Source organism: Pelophylax lessonae (genome assembly GCF_965119305.1).
Source record: "Pelophylax lessonae genome assembly, chromosome: 6".
Classification (NCBI taxonomy): Eukaryota; Metazoa; Chordata; class Amphibia; order Anura; family Ranidae; genus Pelophylax; species Pelophylax lessonae.
In genome coordinates, this window is record NC_138773.1 from 240,394,603 (window position 1) to 240,408,909 (window position 14,307).

The following is a 14,307-nucleotide window of genomic DNA, read 5'->3' on the forward strand; positions in this document are numbered from 1 at the left end:
TCTTCAGTCTCCTGAATAGTCTATATAATATATGTGGACCTACAGCTAGGCTTTCAGCCTGATTCTTTATCTTCTGGTCTTGATTTACTCTATTCCCTTAGTATAACATTTTGATTCAAACTACAATGCTGATGCAGATGCTGCTTGCTTATTGATTCTTATTAAATTTCTAATATGCAATCAGAGTGTCCAATCAGTTTTTCCAAATATTAACATTGTTAAAAATTATTACCACTCTGAATCTAATCAAAACAAAATTGGCTAAACATGTTTCCAAGATGTATGTATATATTAGTACTAGCAAAAGTGTTGGAAATATTGAAAAAAACAAAGCTGGCAGTATTTGTTTGAAAGGTGTTTAGAGGGAATGACAGGAGGCTGTATGTGCAGTAGAGGAGTTAAGACAGTTTGAGAACAGGCAGTATGTGCAGGAAAAAATTGTGGAGGGTATGACAGCAGGCAGTACGTACAGAAGAGATGTGCACAAGATATGACAGGGAGCAGTATATGCAGGAAAATAATGAAGAAATATGACAGTGCTCAGTATGTGCAGCAGGGTTTTCTCTGACTGGGTTCGCTCTGCAGCCACTGGTTGCTGGAAGTGAGGTAGCTGGGGAGGGCTATCTTTTAGAGGTGGTTGAGGCAGCTAGGGAGAGATGTGTGTCACCCATGGGTGAAGCAGCCAGGGAGGGATGTCTGAAAAAAATGTGCATACATGGAAGGAGTGCCAGACCACAAGATAAAAGAGCGCAGTTTATTTTTTAATAAAATAAATCAGACTTTTATCTATTGGTCTGGTGCTCCTTCCATGTTTGCACTTTTGTTTCTGGTAACCTGCTGGGGTACCCATTGGAAGGTAGCCTTGTCTGTCATGAGCAGCCTAACCTGAGTCAGTGGGCCCTTTTAATTTTTGCCCTCTTACTACTTGGTTTAAAATGTATATCAAAGTCCCAGCGCCTCTTGGGTGCCTTTTTTTGCATTTGAGAGAGGGATGTGAGTTGAACAGGGAGTGGAGAGGTAGGTGAAACAGCCAGACAAAGATGGCTGTCAGGTGGTAAGGCAACAAAGAAGGGACATATGTGAGTGTGGGGTGGGGGAGAGAGTATGGTGGCAAGTCAGCAAGGGGGGAATTGTCTTTCAGCAGGGAAGAGGAGAGGTGCCTGTGAGGGGGATGGGGAATAGAGGCCAGTCAGCAAGTCAGCAAAGGGGTAGGAGAGTCTGCCAGTGAGGGATGTCTGAGGGGGCAGTAAAGAGGGCTCCATTAATTGAAATCCACCTATCTCAAAGACAACCCTAATCTGTTATTGATTAGGTAGATCCATGCCTTCTCTCTGGCCTCCCAAAACATGGCATGTCAGCATAATGTGTCCAGAAAACAGATAGACACAGCTGCCCACATGTGCACTGGCACCTGTGTGTATATATTTTATGGAGAGCCAGGAGTTGTAAACTAGGGCAGATCATTAAGATCTGTCAATGGGTCTTCTACAACCTTGTTGGGGCAGTAAATAGAGGCATAGCAAATCAAGAAGTAATTGAGGCAGTGTTACGATTTTAGTGCAGAGGAGGAGAAGCAGGAAGAGGAGAGTGTAAGGTTACCAAAAGGAGGGAGGACAGAGGGGGCAGGGGGAGAGATTGCTACTGGAGCCAACAGCCAAAATTAAGCTGCCCTGGAAAAAGTAAACTCTAACTTAGTTTTTAAACACTAGTTATGCTAACAATTTTAATTATAACTCGACATTTCTTATTAATAAATGTATTTTCATTTTTCCAATTTACTTTTTGATACTGTTTTTTTACTAACTGAGCACTACTCACAAATTACAGTATAGCTGAGCACTACTGACAAACAACATAATAACTAAACCCTTTCACTTATTTATTCAAAAACAGTGTCTAAAAGTATGTTATGTCCTTGTCCATTTTTCTTTCTGTAAATTGAATGTAAGCTTCGAAAAGTCATAGCTCTGTTCTGCTAGGACTATATCTATGTAAAGTGTTTGTAGGTCTGTTTGTTTTTTTGTTTTATACCTGTACACTTTTAGTTGTACTTTTAATTGTTGTCTTTATGCTTTTTTATACTTTTAAGCAGTCTTTGTCTTTTTGTGTATGCATTTACATGTTTGTATGTTTTACTTTTAAATGTACCTTGCTTTTTTGTCGTTCTAATTTTGTTTATTTTGTTTGACTGTGAGTATCTTTTATTATGTACTGTACATATTATGGCACTTATGTTTTATTTCTATACATGTTTGTACTTTATTGAATCTATGTTTGTATGTCTAATGTCTAATTTAACAATGTGTGTTTTTTTTTACATGTTTTTATATGTTACTTTGTTATTTGTCAGGAATGGGCTACATGCTTGGTGGTATGTTACCTTTCCCCATTTGATGTGATATACACCTTATTAATAATACTGATGATCTTTTTGCAGAGGCTGATCCTTACTTCATTGTAAAGCTGCAAGACTACACTGCAGTGGAAAAAGATGACATCACTCTTGAGTGCGAGCTTAGCAAAGATGTACCAGTAAAATGGTTTAGAAAAGGTGAGGAAATTAAGGCCTCAAAGACTGTGACTATCAAGACTGAAGGCAAACGCAGAATTCTGAAGATCAAGAAAGTTGAAGAAAAGGACAAAGGGGATTATGAATGTGACTGTGGAACTGACAAAACTAAAGCAAGCGTGAACATTGAAGGTAGGTTATCAACTAAGAAATTTATTTAATGAAACACCATAAAAGCCTGGCTGTTTGCTTGCATTAGAACACATTCTGGAAAATGTTTCAAAACTGGAGCAGCCCAAATCCAGAGCAGCTGTTTGTTGCAACCAATCAGCTTCTATCTTCATTTTCAAAGCTTAAGCGAACAAGTTGAAGACAGAAACAAATTGTTTGCCATGTACAGCTGCTTCTGTCTGCTCTAGTTTTGATAAATGTCCCTCCTTGTTTTTGTGGTTTTAGCACGCATTATTAAAGTAGAGCGCCCCTTGTATGGAGTGGAGGTGTTTGAAGGTGAAACAGCGCGTTTTGAAGTTGAAATCTCAGAACCTGACGTTCATGCCCAATGGAAAATTAAGGGAGAAGTATTATCTCCATCTCCGGTAAGTTATGTCTGTACAAGTGAATTATACAACCAGCTGTCTATCCTCCACCTGTTTATGTACTTAATTATACTGTAAATCCTCAAAGCTTTCGTTTCCTTATATACACATGAAATTCTTTTTTTATTTTTATTGTTACAGTAAAAAAAAAGTAACTTTTCTTTAGTTTTTAGAAGACCTCCTTATATGTGTTCATTCCATTATCTAACTATCTCTTTTATTAATTCATTCTGCTTTTTGGAATCAAAGGATTGTGAAATCATAGAAGATGGAAAGAAACATGTTCTTATCTTGTATAACTGTAAACTGGACATGACTGGGGAGATTTCCTTCCAGGCTGCCAATGCCAAAAATGCTGCTAATCTCAAAGTCAAAGGTATGATGATATTTTATTATTACATGAACCAGAGGCCCTCACTACAGTTATAAAACTTTGTTTAACTATATTTAGATAATAATTCTATTCTATTCTATTCTTTATGTGGCACATGTGATATATATGTAGCCTGTTATAAAGTTCAACCATTCACATTTACACAGTCTAGAAGCTTAAAATGTAATGCTCTTGCCACAGTCTCAGACACAAACATGCACTTGAATACTACACAGGAGCTAATTAAAGGGAACCTATAGTTTTTTTAAATAAATGTTTTAAGATGTGTATGTGAAAGTGATCAGTTTATTGTATGTAACCTTAACTTTAGGTGTAGTGCGTTAGGGAACACCCTTGTTAAAGTAATCTTGCCAGGGGTGTAAAATCTGACTACAACAATACCCTGTGAAGGAAGAAGCCTCATACAAAACATTTAATGGCCAGTTTTTGGTGCCACTACTATGCAACACTTCTAGATGTGTCAAATAGTGCCCAGTCCCACCCCCACTGGTTTCTGAGGTTCCTCCTGACTACCCCAAAATCAATACTCTACCCTGTAGTAATAAAGGCATGCCAGCCAGGTAACTAGTATTTTTAGAAGAAAAGGTCAAATATGGCAGCCTTCATATTTCTTCAATTAACACAATGGGAATGAAATTCTCAAGGTAAATAGGCTGTTCACTTTGCAAAGGCTTAACTTGTGAGCCCTAACAGTGAATTAGGTGACGTCCTGCTGACTTCCATAATCAAATCTTGTAAAAAGAAAAAGAAATACATTTTTTATTTTTTTTTAACCACATTTACTAAGCAAAAACTCTCATGCAAAGTGAACAGCCTAGTTCTCTTATAAAATCAACCCCTTGTTTCTACGTACAATATACAGTATACTGTATGTATATAGTACAGTAGTGTTACCGATAAACTTAGACGGATATAAATAATGCAGCAATGATGATGTAATTTAAACACATATAGTGCAAAATAATATGTGTAAATCAATACTTGCACTTTGGAGTGTAAATATATGTGCAAAACTAAGCAAAGGATGTGCAAACACATATGAATTTAAACGTATGTAGTGCAAAATATTGTATATATAGAACAATACATGCACTTTCTAGGAAAGTGACTGAAAGTGCAAATGTATGTGCAAAATTAAGCAAAAAAGTGCAAATACATGAAGGGCATAAGTGACCATGAAGCCCATAAATGCTATGCAATTAAGTAAAAATAGTCCATCAAATAAATAATAAAATCCGTGATAAGTCCACCAAAAAAGTGCAAAGTGCAGATGACATCTCACGGATTTTATTATTTATTTGATGGTCTATTTTTATTTAATTGCATAGCATTTATGGACTGCATGCTTAATTTTGCACATACATTTGCACTTTCAGTCACTTTCCTAGAAAGTGCATGTATTGTTATATATATATATATATATATATATATATATATAATATTTGCACATATATTTGCACTTAAAAGTGCAAGTATTGATTTACACATATTATTTTGCACTATATGTGTTTAAATTACATCATCAGAGCTGCATTATTTATATCCGTCTTGCTTTTTTCAAATTGTCATTTGTTTTTGTTGGCTGCTGATTATTAGTGTTGGCGCAGTATACATTTTCTACTTAGCGATAAACCTAACCTTCTTGTCCCTTTCTCCCTCGCATTAAGCCTATTAGTCGCTCCACCAATAGAAAACAGTAGACTGCAGTTTGCCCTGTAATCTCTACAACTGTTTATTAAGGATGCATCCTGCTGATTCCTATACAGAAATTATTTATGGATAACACATGTTTTCCCTGTAGATAACAAATAAAAATTAACAAAAAAAAAAAAAAGCTTATTTATGCCTTGTCTTGCAGAACTTCCACTCATCTTCATCACTCCACTTAGTGATGTCAAGGTGTACGAAAAGGATGAAGCAAGATTTGAATGTGAGACTTCAAGATTGCCTAAGACTTTCCGTTGGCTAAAAGGCACCCAGGAACTCACGGGAGATGACAAATATGAACTAGTTGCTGAAGGCACAAGACATGCTCTGGTCCTCAAGTCAGTTGCCTTTGAAGATGAAGCTAAATACATGTTTGAAGCAGAAGACAAAAGAACCAGTGGCAAACTCATAATTGAAGGTTTGTTTCTATTTTTTAAAAAGCCCACTGTGGCAAGGTCAGCCCATGTCACGGTCTAAAATGGCAGTCTAGGCCAGGTTTTGCAGGAAACAGGCACACTAATGGTGCAAGTGTGTGCTGTGTTCATATTAGAGCCAGGATTAGAGCTCAGGGACCCACCCTCCACACTCCCAAGGGGGTCAGTGTGTGAAGGAAGCAATGCAGTGAGAGGTGCATGTCTGCAACATACTGTCCAGGTCAGGACAGACAAAGACTGAGCCGGTGAAGGATGTAGCAGTTGGGGGCTGCAGGATAAGAAGCCAAGCTGACAAAAGTACAGCATTTTGTGCACAAGCACTGGGACTGTGTGTTTGACACTCAGGAGGACTGAGGCATGAGGCCTGAGCCACAGGGCTGATAAACAAATCCTTTGTTATGCTTCATATTGATGGTGAGAACCCCCTGTGTGGGTGGATATACATGTGTGAATTTTTGTTTTCCTTTAAATAAAAGTGGGCAGAAAAGGCCCTGAAATATACTTCTGGCATGGAGTAAACCTACGGTTTTGCACCACCAATGAGCTAAACAATTTCAAACTTGTCACACCACCAAAATAAATTCATAAAAATTTAAATTATACATTTCTAAATGATTGAAATAAATCTTAACTCCTATTTTAGATATCTTTGTTGCCTATAAAATAGCATAAATAGTTTTTAGTAATATTGCTTTGCAAACATTGATGATATGTATCAAACATTTGCTTAAGTCATTATACTGTTGTTGTCAATTTTTAAAAATCAGTTCTGTAGAGGTGGAGTTAAACAATAATTTGTGTACACTTTCGTAGGTATTCGTCTTGAATTTGTTACACCACTTAAAGATGTGACAGTTAAAGAGCAAGAAACAGCTGAATTTACAATTGAGTTATCTCATGACAACATCCAAGTTAGCTGGTTTAAGAATGACCAACGTCTACATCCCAGCAAGCTGGTTTCAATACATGATGAGGGGAAATTCCATACTATTAAGTTTAAGGATGTCACTCTGGATGACACTTCACTAATCAAAGTTGAGGCCATGGGAAAAACCAGTGAGGCTAAGCTTACTGTGATTGGTAAGTTGTGACCATCTATACAAGTGCAAAAATCAGAAAATTCACTGGATTGCGATGGGATATATTTTTTTAATGATGTGTATTATATGTATTTTTCACAGAGGGCGATCCATACTTTACAACCAAACTGTCAGATTACACTGCTGTAGAGAAAGACGATGTGGTCCTGCATTGTGAGGTCAGCAAGTCCAAAGCACCAGTGAAATGGTTCAAGAATGGACAGGAGATAATTCCATCAAAGAATGTAGTTATTAAGGCTGATGGAAAGAAACGCATTCTCACAATAAAGAAAGCATCAAAGAAAGACATTGGGGAATACACCTGTGATTGTGGAACAGATAAAACTATTGCTGCACTGAACATTGAAGGTAAGACTTATGATCCATGAGGTGTTTTTTTAAAGTTTTAATATGATGGTGGAGGCTAAGGTTCAACTTTGACTTGCTTACATTATTCTTCAGATCGTGACATCAAGGTTGTCCGTCCTCTGTACAGTGTGGAGGTTATCGAAACAGAAACTGCTCGCTTTGAAACAGAGATATCTGAAGAAGATGTCCATGCTAATTGGAAACTAAAAGGAGAAGCAGTACATCCTTCACCAGTAAGCATAGCTCCATTTATACTAAAAGTAATGTGCAATGTCATATCATAACTTAATTTAAATAGCACCTGGACTGTGTGTAAACATGGTATGCTACAGTGAAGGCATATAATAAAGAAAACCACTGCAATTTTTATTAACAGGGTTTTTGTGTACTTTCGTAAAGTGGCGTCAAGCCCTGCCCACCCATGGTAGCTATGTCTCTCTTCTCTATAACTTAGCCCAACCCTTTTTCTTCCATTTTCCATTCCAGGGATTAGATTGTGTTTTGGTGTTACAGTTTTAGTCTAAGTTGATGAAAAGAAATTACTGTCAGAATCAACACTCCCATGAGTCATTGACGTGGAGGTATTAAAAATATGTAAATACAGAGGACTCAAATATTTGCAAAAATCACTATAATATTTACTGGACAAACCAAATATAATATCTACTGCACCCACAAGCTTTCCTTAAGGTAGTTCTGTTTTCATAAAGCAAACCTGCACTTAGACAATTCAGAGCAAAAAAAGGTTTGCTAGATAGAAGAACCCTAAAATTTTTGATTATACCTTTATTTATTTCAGGTACTTATATACCACTGTCAATTTATGCAGCACAGCGTCAGTCCCTACCCTCAAGGATTTTACAATGTAAGGTCCCTAACTCACATTCATACATACACATACTAGGGTCAATTTAGACAGGATCCAATTACCTTTCAGCATGTCTTTGGAGTGTGGGAGCAAACCAGAGTACCCTGGAGAACCAGAGAACATGCAAACTCCAGGCAGTCAGCGTCAGGGTTTGAACCAGAGGCCCTTTTGCTGCTAGGTGAAAGTGCTAACCACTACACCACTATGCTGCCAAACTCTCCATTAAAACACTATATGGCTCTAGGTTCGAGCCTGTGCAAATAGTCCGCATGGAAAACAGATATTGTGGGAAGGTGAGTGTTAGGTAAGTACAAGGGTGCTTTCAATCAGTGAACCTATTGCATTGCCCTGAATTGGCAAATCACAAGTTCACTTTAAAGGGTTAGTTATCCTTTATAGAAAAATTGTACAAGTGACGTAACAACAGACTCCCCCCCCTACTTTTCCAGTTTCCACTGCACTCACATATTGTGATCCTCAGCTGTCAGGATTCCTGCAGCCACTCCACTAGTCCAGGGATTAGAAATCCCTGCTATTATCTCTTTTCTCCATCCAGTGTTTCTAGGAGAGACTAGATAGATTCTGTATGGTTAGCACAGTCCATGTGATGGCGCTGACCAGTCAGAATCCATCTAGTCCACCCTGGCAGGGCTGGACAGAGAAGAACCCAGTGGAGCAGCTGCAGGAGCTCTTACAGTTTAGAATCACTGTAGGCAAATACAGCACGGACCGGGGGATGGGGGTGTGAAGGTCACCTTTACAGTCTTTCTAACTAACCATTTAAGCAGAGTTTTACATAAAGCCTGTGAACTTCAAGGAAAATTGCTGATTATGTTTGTTTAACAAGATGAGTTTATGTGAGTATGATCTGCAAGGAAATTTAGGAGAGCCTGTTTCAGATTACCTATATCTCTGAATCCTTTAGGTTTCATATAAAAAAGACAAAAACAAACAGAAAATAGAGTAAAAACTAGGCTACTAGGCAATTTTTAGCCTTTAGGCTGTTTATTGTTGCAAGTGTTAAACTGAATGTATTGATTTATTTTAGGACTGTGAAATCAAGGAAGAAGGCAAAAAACACTTCCTTATCCTTTACAATGTGCGAATGGACCAAGCTGGTGGTGTGGATTTCCAAGCAGCCAATGCAAAGTCGAGTGCACATCTCAAAGTGAAAGGTGATAACTGTTTTAGGCGTCTCAAATAAACTGAAATAATTTATTGCTATGCGTTCTACAGCTTACATTTGTTTCTTTTTTTATGCATTGCCCTCCTGAATATTGCTTTTGTATGTCCATAGATAACACATTTTAAACTTGTTAATCAAATATACAAAAAGGGGCATTGGAGCTGAGTAATGTGTCTACATTTTTTTTTAAATTGCTTCAAAATTTTAAAAAATCTTTCTGTATATCTAGAAATTGAATAACGGTAAGGTTTTAACAATAGTTAATAAACTAAATTCACAAGGTGTTGAGTCATCGTGGATAGCCTGGATGTTTCTGTAGTTAGTTGTTATGAAAGAAGATCGTTACAAAGAAAGACTTGCTGTGTTGGCATGTTAACTGCTGATAGAGAGAGCATTATGTTGTCAATTTTGGAAAGTGCCAAGCGATTGATTGACAGCAGCAGATAGGGTAACCAGGTGGCAGCTGTCCCTGTCTAATAGGCCCTTTACTATTTTAGAAGGGATATGCTATATGTAGCAAGAAGCATATGGTTAATGGGTGGGTGGACAGATTCTACACACATACTGTGTGCTGCTGACTCAGTTCAGTGTAAAGTGACACCATATGCAAATTGAAACTCCACCTATTTGTGATCCCAGGAGGCCAGAGTCCAGTGGTAGCCCTTAAATAGTTTCAGTGCACTTCTCTACATCCTGGAGGAAAGCCACAATGGATTTTAGAGAGTAAGGGGCATTAGCTTCCCTAGGAGGAAGGATTTTACTGAAAAATGTCTTCTTCTGTTGGAAAAGCCCGTCTAATTGGCCTGCTAAGACCCTTGAAGGATGTGACTGTGACAGCTGGAGAATCAGCTACCTTCGAGTGTGAGCTCTCCTATGAAGGGATACCTGTGGAGTGGTTCCTCAAAGACCGAAAACTGGAACCCAGTGATAAGGTAAGACTTTTTAAACTTCCAAAATATTAAATTTGGCTTTTTAATGAATAAAATGTGAGAGACACATGCAAACATATAGCAGAACACTAAGCATATTTCCTGCATAATTTACATTTTTACAAATTTACATTTTTTTTTTTTTTTTTTACACAAACCATGAAAACAACTTTTGTACTGAAACAAAAGCATTTTCAGGGACAAGATGTAAACACTATTTTTGCTTTACAACTGTTATATTGCTACATCAGGACAGAACTGTTAATAATGTTCTCTTGACGAGGTGCATGCCTCTCTTGATTAGTTTTTCATTCACTTGATAACTGTAGTAAAGTATTGTGCATATATGGGGATTAGCAGGCTTAAAATTCCATTTCAGGCAATTGAAAGCATAACTTTGCAGCCAGATTTGCACTCTAGGTCCTCTTTGCCCGCTATTTATAGCACAACTTCAAGTGCTTCTTTTACATTTCAAGATACCAGAGGTTGTCAGCCTAAACCTGCTGAGCCAATTACAATGTAAAAAGTAGGTGTTCATTTCAGAAATGTTACACTATCTATTAAATCAAATGTTCACAAACATGCTAATCATTTTAGTAAACAATTATAAATGTTTATTGACATTAATAAATGCATTTATTTATGTTTTAAATAAATGATTGAATTGTGTTAAAGTTTTATTTCTCTTTTTAATAATTAAGGTACGTGTTGGCTAATACTAATGTGTTGTAGTTAAAATGTTTTGTTTTATCAAGTTTAATTGTGTTAAATATGAATATAGAACACATTGGAGGCCTTCTCACTGTAGAATGCCATATTATGTAATACAAACGGTATCCACTCAATTAGCTCACATATAATAAAAACTGTTGTGTAAACATTGTGTAAATGTATTTAGATAAACAACATAATGGAACATAAAATAATACATACATAGATTCGTGAACCTGATTTAAAAGAGTTAGCTATTGTTTTGTAACATGTTTAGGAGAGAGGTAGCATTTGCTCTAAACCAGCTCTAAGTTAAGACAAAGCATCTGGTTTTTATGGGCAACAACACCACTTTACCTTCATGTATTTCAAAAGCCGTTCATGCGTGTATTTGATTTAGAGACAATATGAGACAGAGAAAGCATGTGTAAGATTATACATTTACTTCAGAATCATTAAGTTTAAAAACATTGTATACATAACAGAAGTGCAGACAGTAAAGTTTGTATGCTTACTGTGGTACAGTAGAAATCCAAAAATGTTATCAAATTTAGTATAAATGACAGTGCTTAATTATCATAAAATTTAAAAGGCATAGCCTACAGTAGTTTACTGTAGAATAAATGTATTTGATTTTCATGTTATTTATATATATATATATATATATATATATATATATATATATATATACAATAAAATTTTAAATATTGCAAATGTAGGTTGCTTTTATATCATAAGTGCATAACATATGTAGAAAACAACTTTTTTTTTTTTCTTTCATAGATTGTGACACGTGCTGAAGGAAGGGTTCACACAATTACTCTGAGGGATGTGCAATTAACAGATGCTGGAGAAGTCAAACTCACTGCAAAGGATTTCAAGACACAAGCCAACCTAGCTGTGAAAGGTACTCTTTTCATTAGATTTTTTTTTTAAGACACGGTGCAGCAGAATGTTTTCTAATGGGATTTTTTTATCATTCAGAACCTCCAGTTGAATTTACTAAACCTCTTGAGGACCAAACAGTAGAGGAAGAAGCTACTGCAGTACTTGAGTGTGAAGTGTCCAGAGAGATTGCTGAGGTCAAATGGTTTAAGAATGGACAAGAAATCCACAAAACCAAAAAATATGACATTATCGCTGAGGGAAGAATTAGAAAGCTTATCATCCATGGCTGTACACTTGATGATGCAAGAACATACACATGCGATGCCAAGGATTTCAAGACATCTGCATTCTTGAACGTGGAACGTAAGTTGCAACTTCTTTTTTTGTTTGGATTCGTATAGAAGTTAAAGTTTTAGCAGAAACTGTAAAAAAAATCAACAGTACAATAATAAAGTCAATCAGTAAAGTATGTTGTGCGATCTTCTTTCAATTTCCAGCTCCATTTGTGGAATTTAGCAAACCTCTTACTGACCTTGAAGTTAAGGAGAAAGAAACTGCTCGGTTTGAGTGTGAAATTTCGCGTGAAAGTGCCAAGGTATGTGTTACTGCAAGTCCTTCTGAGGTACCATATTCATAACTGTTTACAATAATTTTAATGTCTAAGCACCATTACTAGAAAATACCACAGACAGTTTAATGGGCTAATCCCGTGTTATACTAAGCATAACATCATAATTAAATAACTCAAGGGACACAACTATATTTAAGTCATACAGTCACTGCATGCCTCAGAAACTAGCAGTGTCAGGTCATAAGAGAAACCATAGGGTCATGTTTTGGAATTCTAAGACTCCAATGTGTAATTATTTATCATTCACCCAGGATGGTTAAAATGTATTTACTGCTGTCAATTTAAATAAGCGTGCAATAGTAAAACAACATTTTTTCATTTGGGTTACTTTGATCACTTTTTTTCTAACGTCAGGTCCGCTGGTTCAAAGACGGGATTGAAATTCGAAAGGGCAAGAAATATGATATTATCTCTAAAGGAGTCACACGCACCTTAGTAGTGAACAAATGTGTGTTTGATGATGAAGCAGAATATACCTGTGAATCGAAAATGGCCAAGACCTCAGGGTTGCTTACAGTCATTGGTAAGGCCAATAATAAACAACACAGAGAGTTTTCTTATTTCTTATTAAAATGCTTTACTACTCAATAGTAGTAATATGTAATGTCTACAAAAATGTATTATTTTACAAATAATAGGCATATAATGTAAAGCAAGTCATATAATAACTATGTTTGCATGCATTTGATTACATTTCAGAGGAAGAAGCTATTTTCACCAAAAATCTACCCAATATTGAAGCATGTGAATCTGAATCTGTCAAACTGGTTTGCGAAGTCTCCAAGGCTAGTGCTGATGTGTCCTGGTTTAAAGGAGATGATGAGCTGCCAGATGGTGGAAGATATGAACACATTGCTGAGGGCAGGAAGAGGATCTTGATAATCCACAATATTCGTTTGGAAGATGCGGGTGAATACAACTGTAGACTGCCAAACTGCCGTACAACAGGCAAACTTGGAATCAAGGGTAAGAGAAATCATTGCACTGTGCAAGATAATTCCAGTTATTTTGTAATATCATCTAATGTGAAGTTGTTTCCTTTTTAGAACTTGCTGCAGAGTTTATTTCCAGACCCCAGAATCTTGAAGTACTTGAGGGTGAAAAGGCAGAGTTTGTCTGCTCTGTTTCTAAAGAAGCTTTTGAAGTACAATGGGTTAAGAGTGACACAATTATTGAAGCTGGAGATAAATATGACATCACATCTGATGGCAAAAAGCGAATTTTGGTTGTTAAAGATGCAGTTCCTAAAGAAGATGAAGGAGTTTATGCTGCCATGATTGGACAATCAAGGGCACCGGCAGAATTGACAGTAATTGGTAAGCTAATATAAAGCCAGTATGTTCATTTTGCTTTGTCAGTGACTTGAAAAATGATTAACAATTATATGTGAAATTTGGCAATGGGTAAAAATTGGCAATAGGTGTAAACTGGTGCTTTACACAGTCCACATAGAAGGTGCACATGATATTGTGCAGTATAAGTACCGAACATACCTTAACATAAATCTAAAGGTAAAACTTTTTTATTTTGGTAGAGTAAAGGATGGTTATAAGCCCTGTTAGTTTTTTTTATTTCCTTTGTTGTCCCCATTTGAAGATTTGCCCCTCTATTCCTTTTCTGGGGAAACCCAAAACTTGGGAATTTCTTGCTTTCACTTTCAATAATAACAGTAATGATATCATAAAATGATCACGGGAAAACAGACATCAATAATAACCTCACAGGGGTTCTTCATCCTATCCAAGACTAAACAAAAGTTTTTGCCTTTAGTTACACTCTAAATTCCAATGTAGGGATACCCAGTGATACTATTCTTATAAGCACTATGTCTTGTGATTACCTCTTGCAGATATGTGATGCCGAAACTTAAATACAACTGGTATCAGATTATTTGTAATTTTTCTGATATGGTTTAAGCTCTGTTTTACATAAACTGGCCTTCAATTTCAAATATTTATGTAAGCATCCTACTGTTATAACTCTGCTTGGTGTGAGAGTTTTTGCTC

At 36.5% G+C, this 14,307-nt stretch overlaps 1 protein-coding gene across 1 annotated transcript in view; it reads left to right on the top strand.

Annotated features, from left to right (window-relative positions):
• LOC309558726 (titin-like) overlaps nucleotides 1-14,307 on the top strand; it is a 320,308-nt gene that overhangs the window by 202,308 nt on the left and 103,693 nt on the right. Inside the window, exons 157-171 of the mRNA XM_082261775.1 lie at nucleotides 2,438-2,701; nucleotides 2,966-3,105; nucleotides 3,355-3,481; nucleotides 5,358-5,624; nucleotides 6,454-6,720; nucleotides 6,822-7,088; nucleotides 7,182-7,321; nucleotides 9,005-9,131; nucleotides 9,932-10,074; nucleotides 11,566-11,689; nucleotides 11,767-12,033; nucleotides 12,168-12,265; nucleotides 12,656-12,824; nucleotides 13,001-13,267; nucleotides 13,348-13,617. Coding sequence (XP_082117901.1) covers nucleotides 2,438-2,701; nucleotides 2,966-3,105; nucleotides 3,355-3,481; nucleotides 5,358-5,624; nucleotides 6,454-6,720; nucleotides 6,822-7,088; nucleotides 7,182-7,321; nucleotides 9,005-9,131; nucleotides 9,932-10,074; nucleotides 11,566-11,689; nucleotides 11,767-12,033; nucleotides 12,168-12,265; nucleotides 12,656-12,824; nucleotides 13,001-13,267; nucleotides 13,348-13,617 — 2,937 coding nt within the window. The remainder of the gene's footprint in view (nucleotides 1-2,437; nucleotides 2,702-2,965; nucleotides 3,106-3,354; nucleotides 3,482-5,357; nucleotides 5,625-6,453; nucleotides 6,721-6,821; nucleotides 7,089-7,181; nucleotides 7,322-9,004; nucleotides 9,132-9,931; nucleotides 10,075-11,565; nucleotides 11,690-11,766; nucleotides 12,034-12,167; nucleotides 12,266-12,655; nucleotides 12,825-13,000; nucleotides 13,268-13,347; nucleotides 13,618-14,307) is intronic.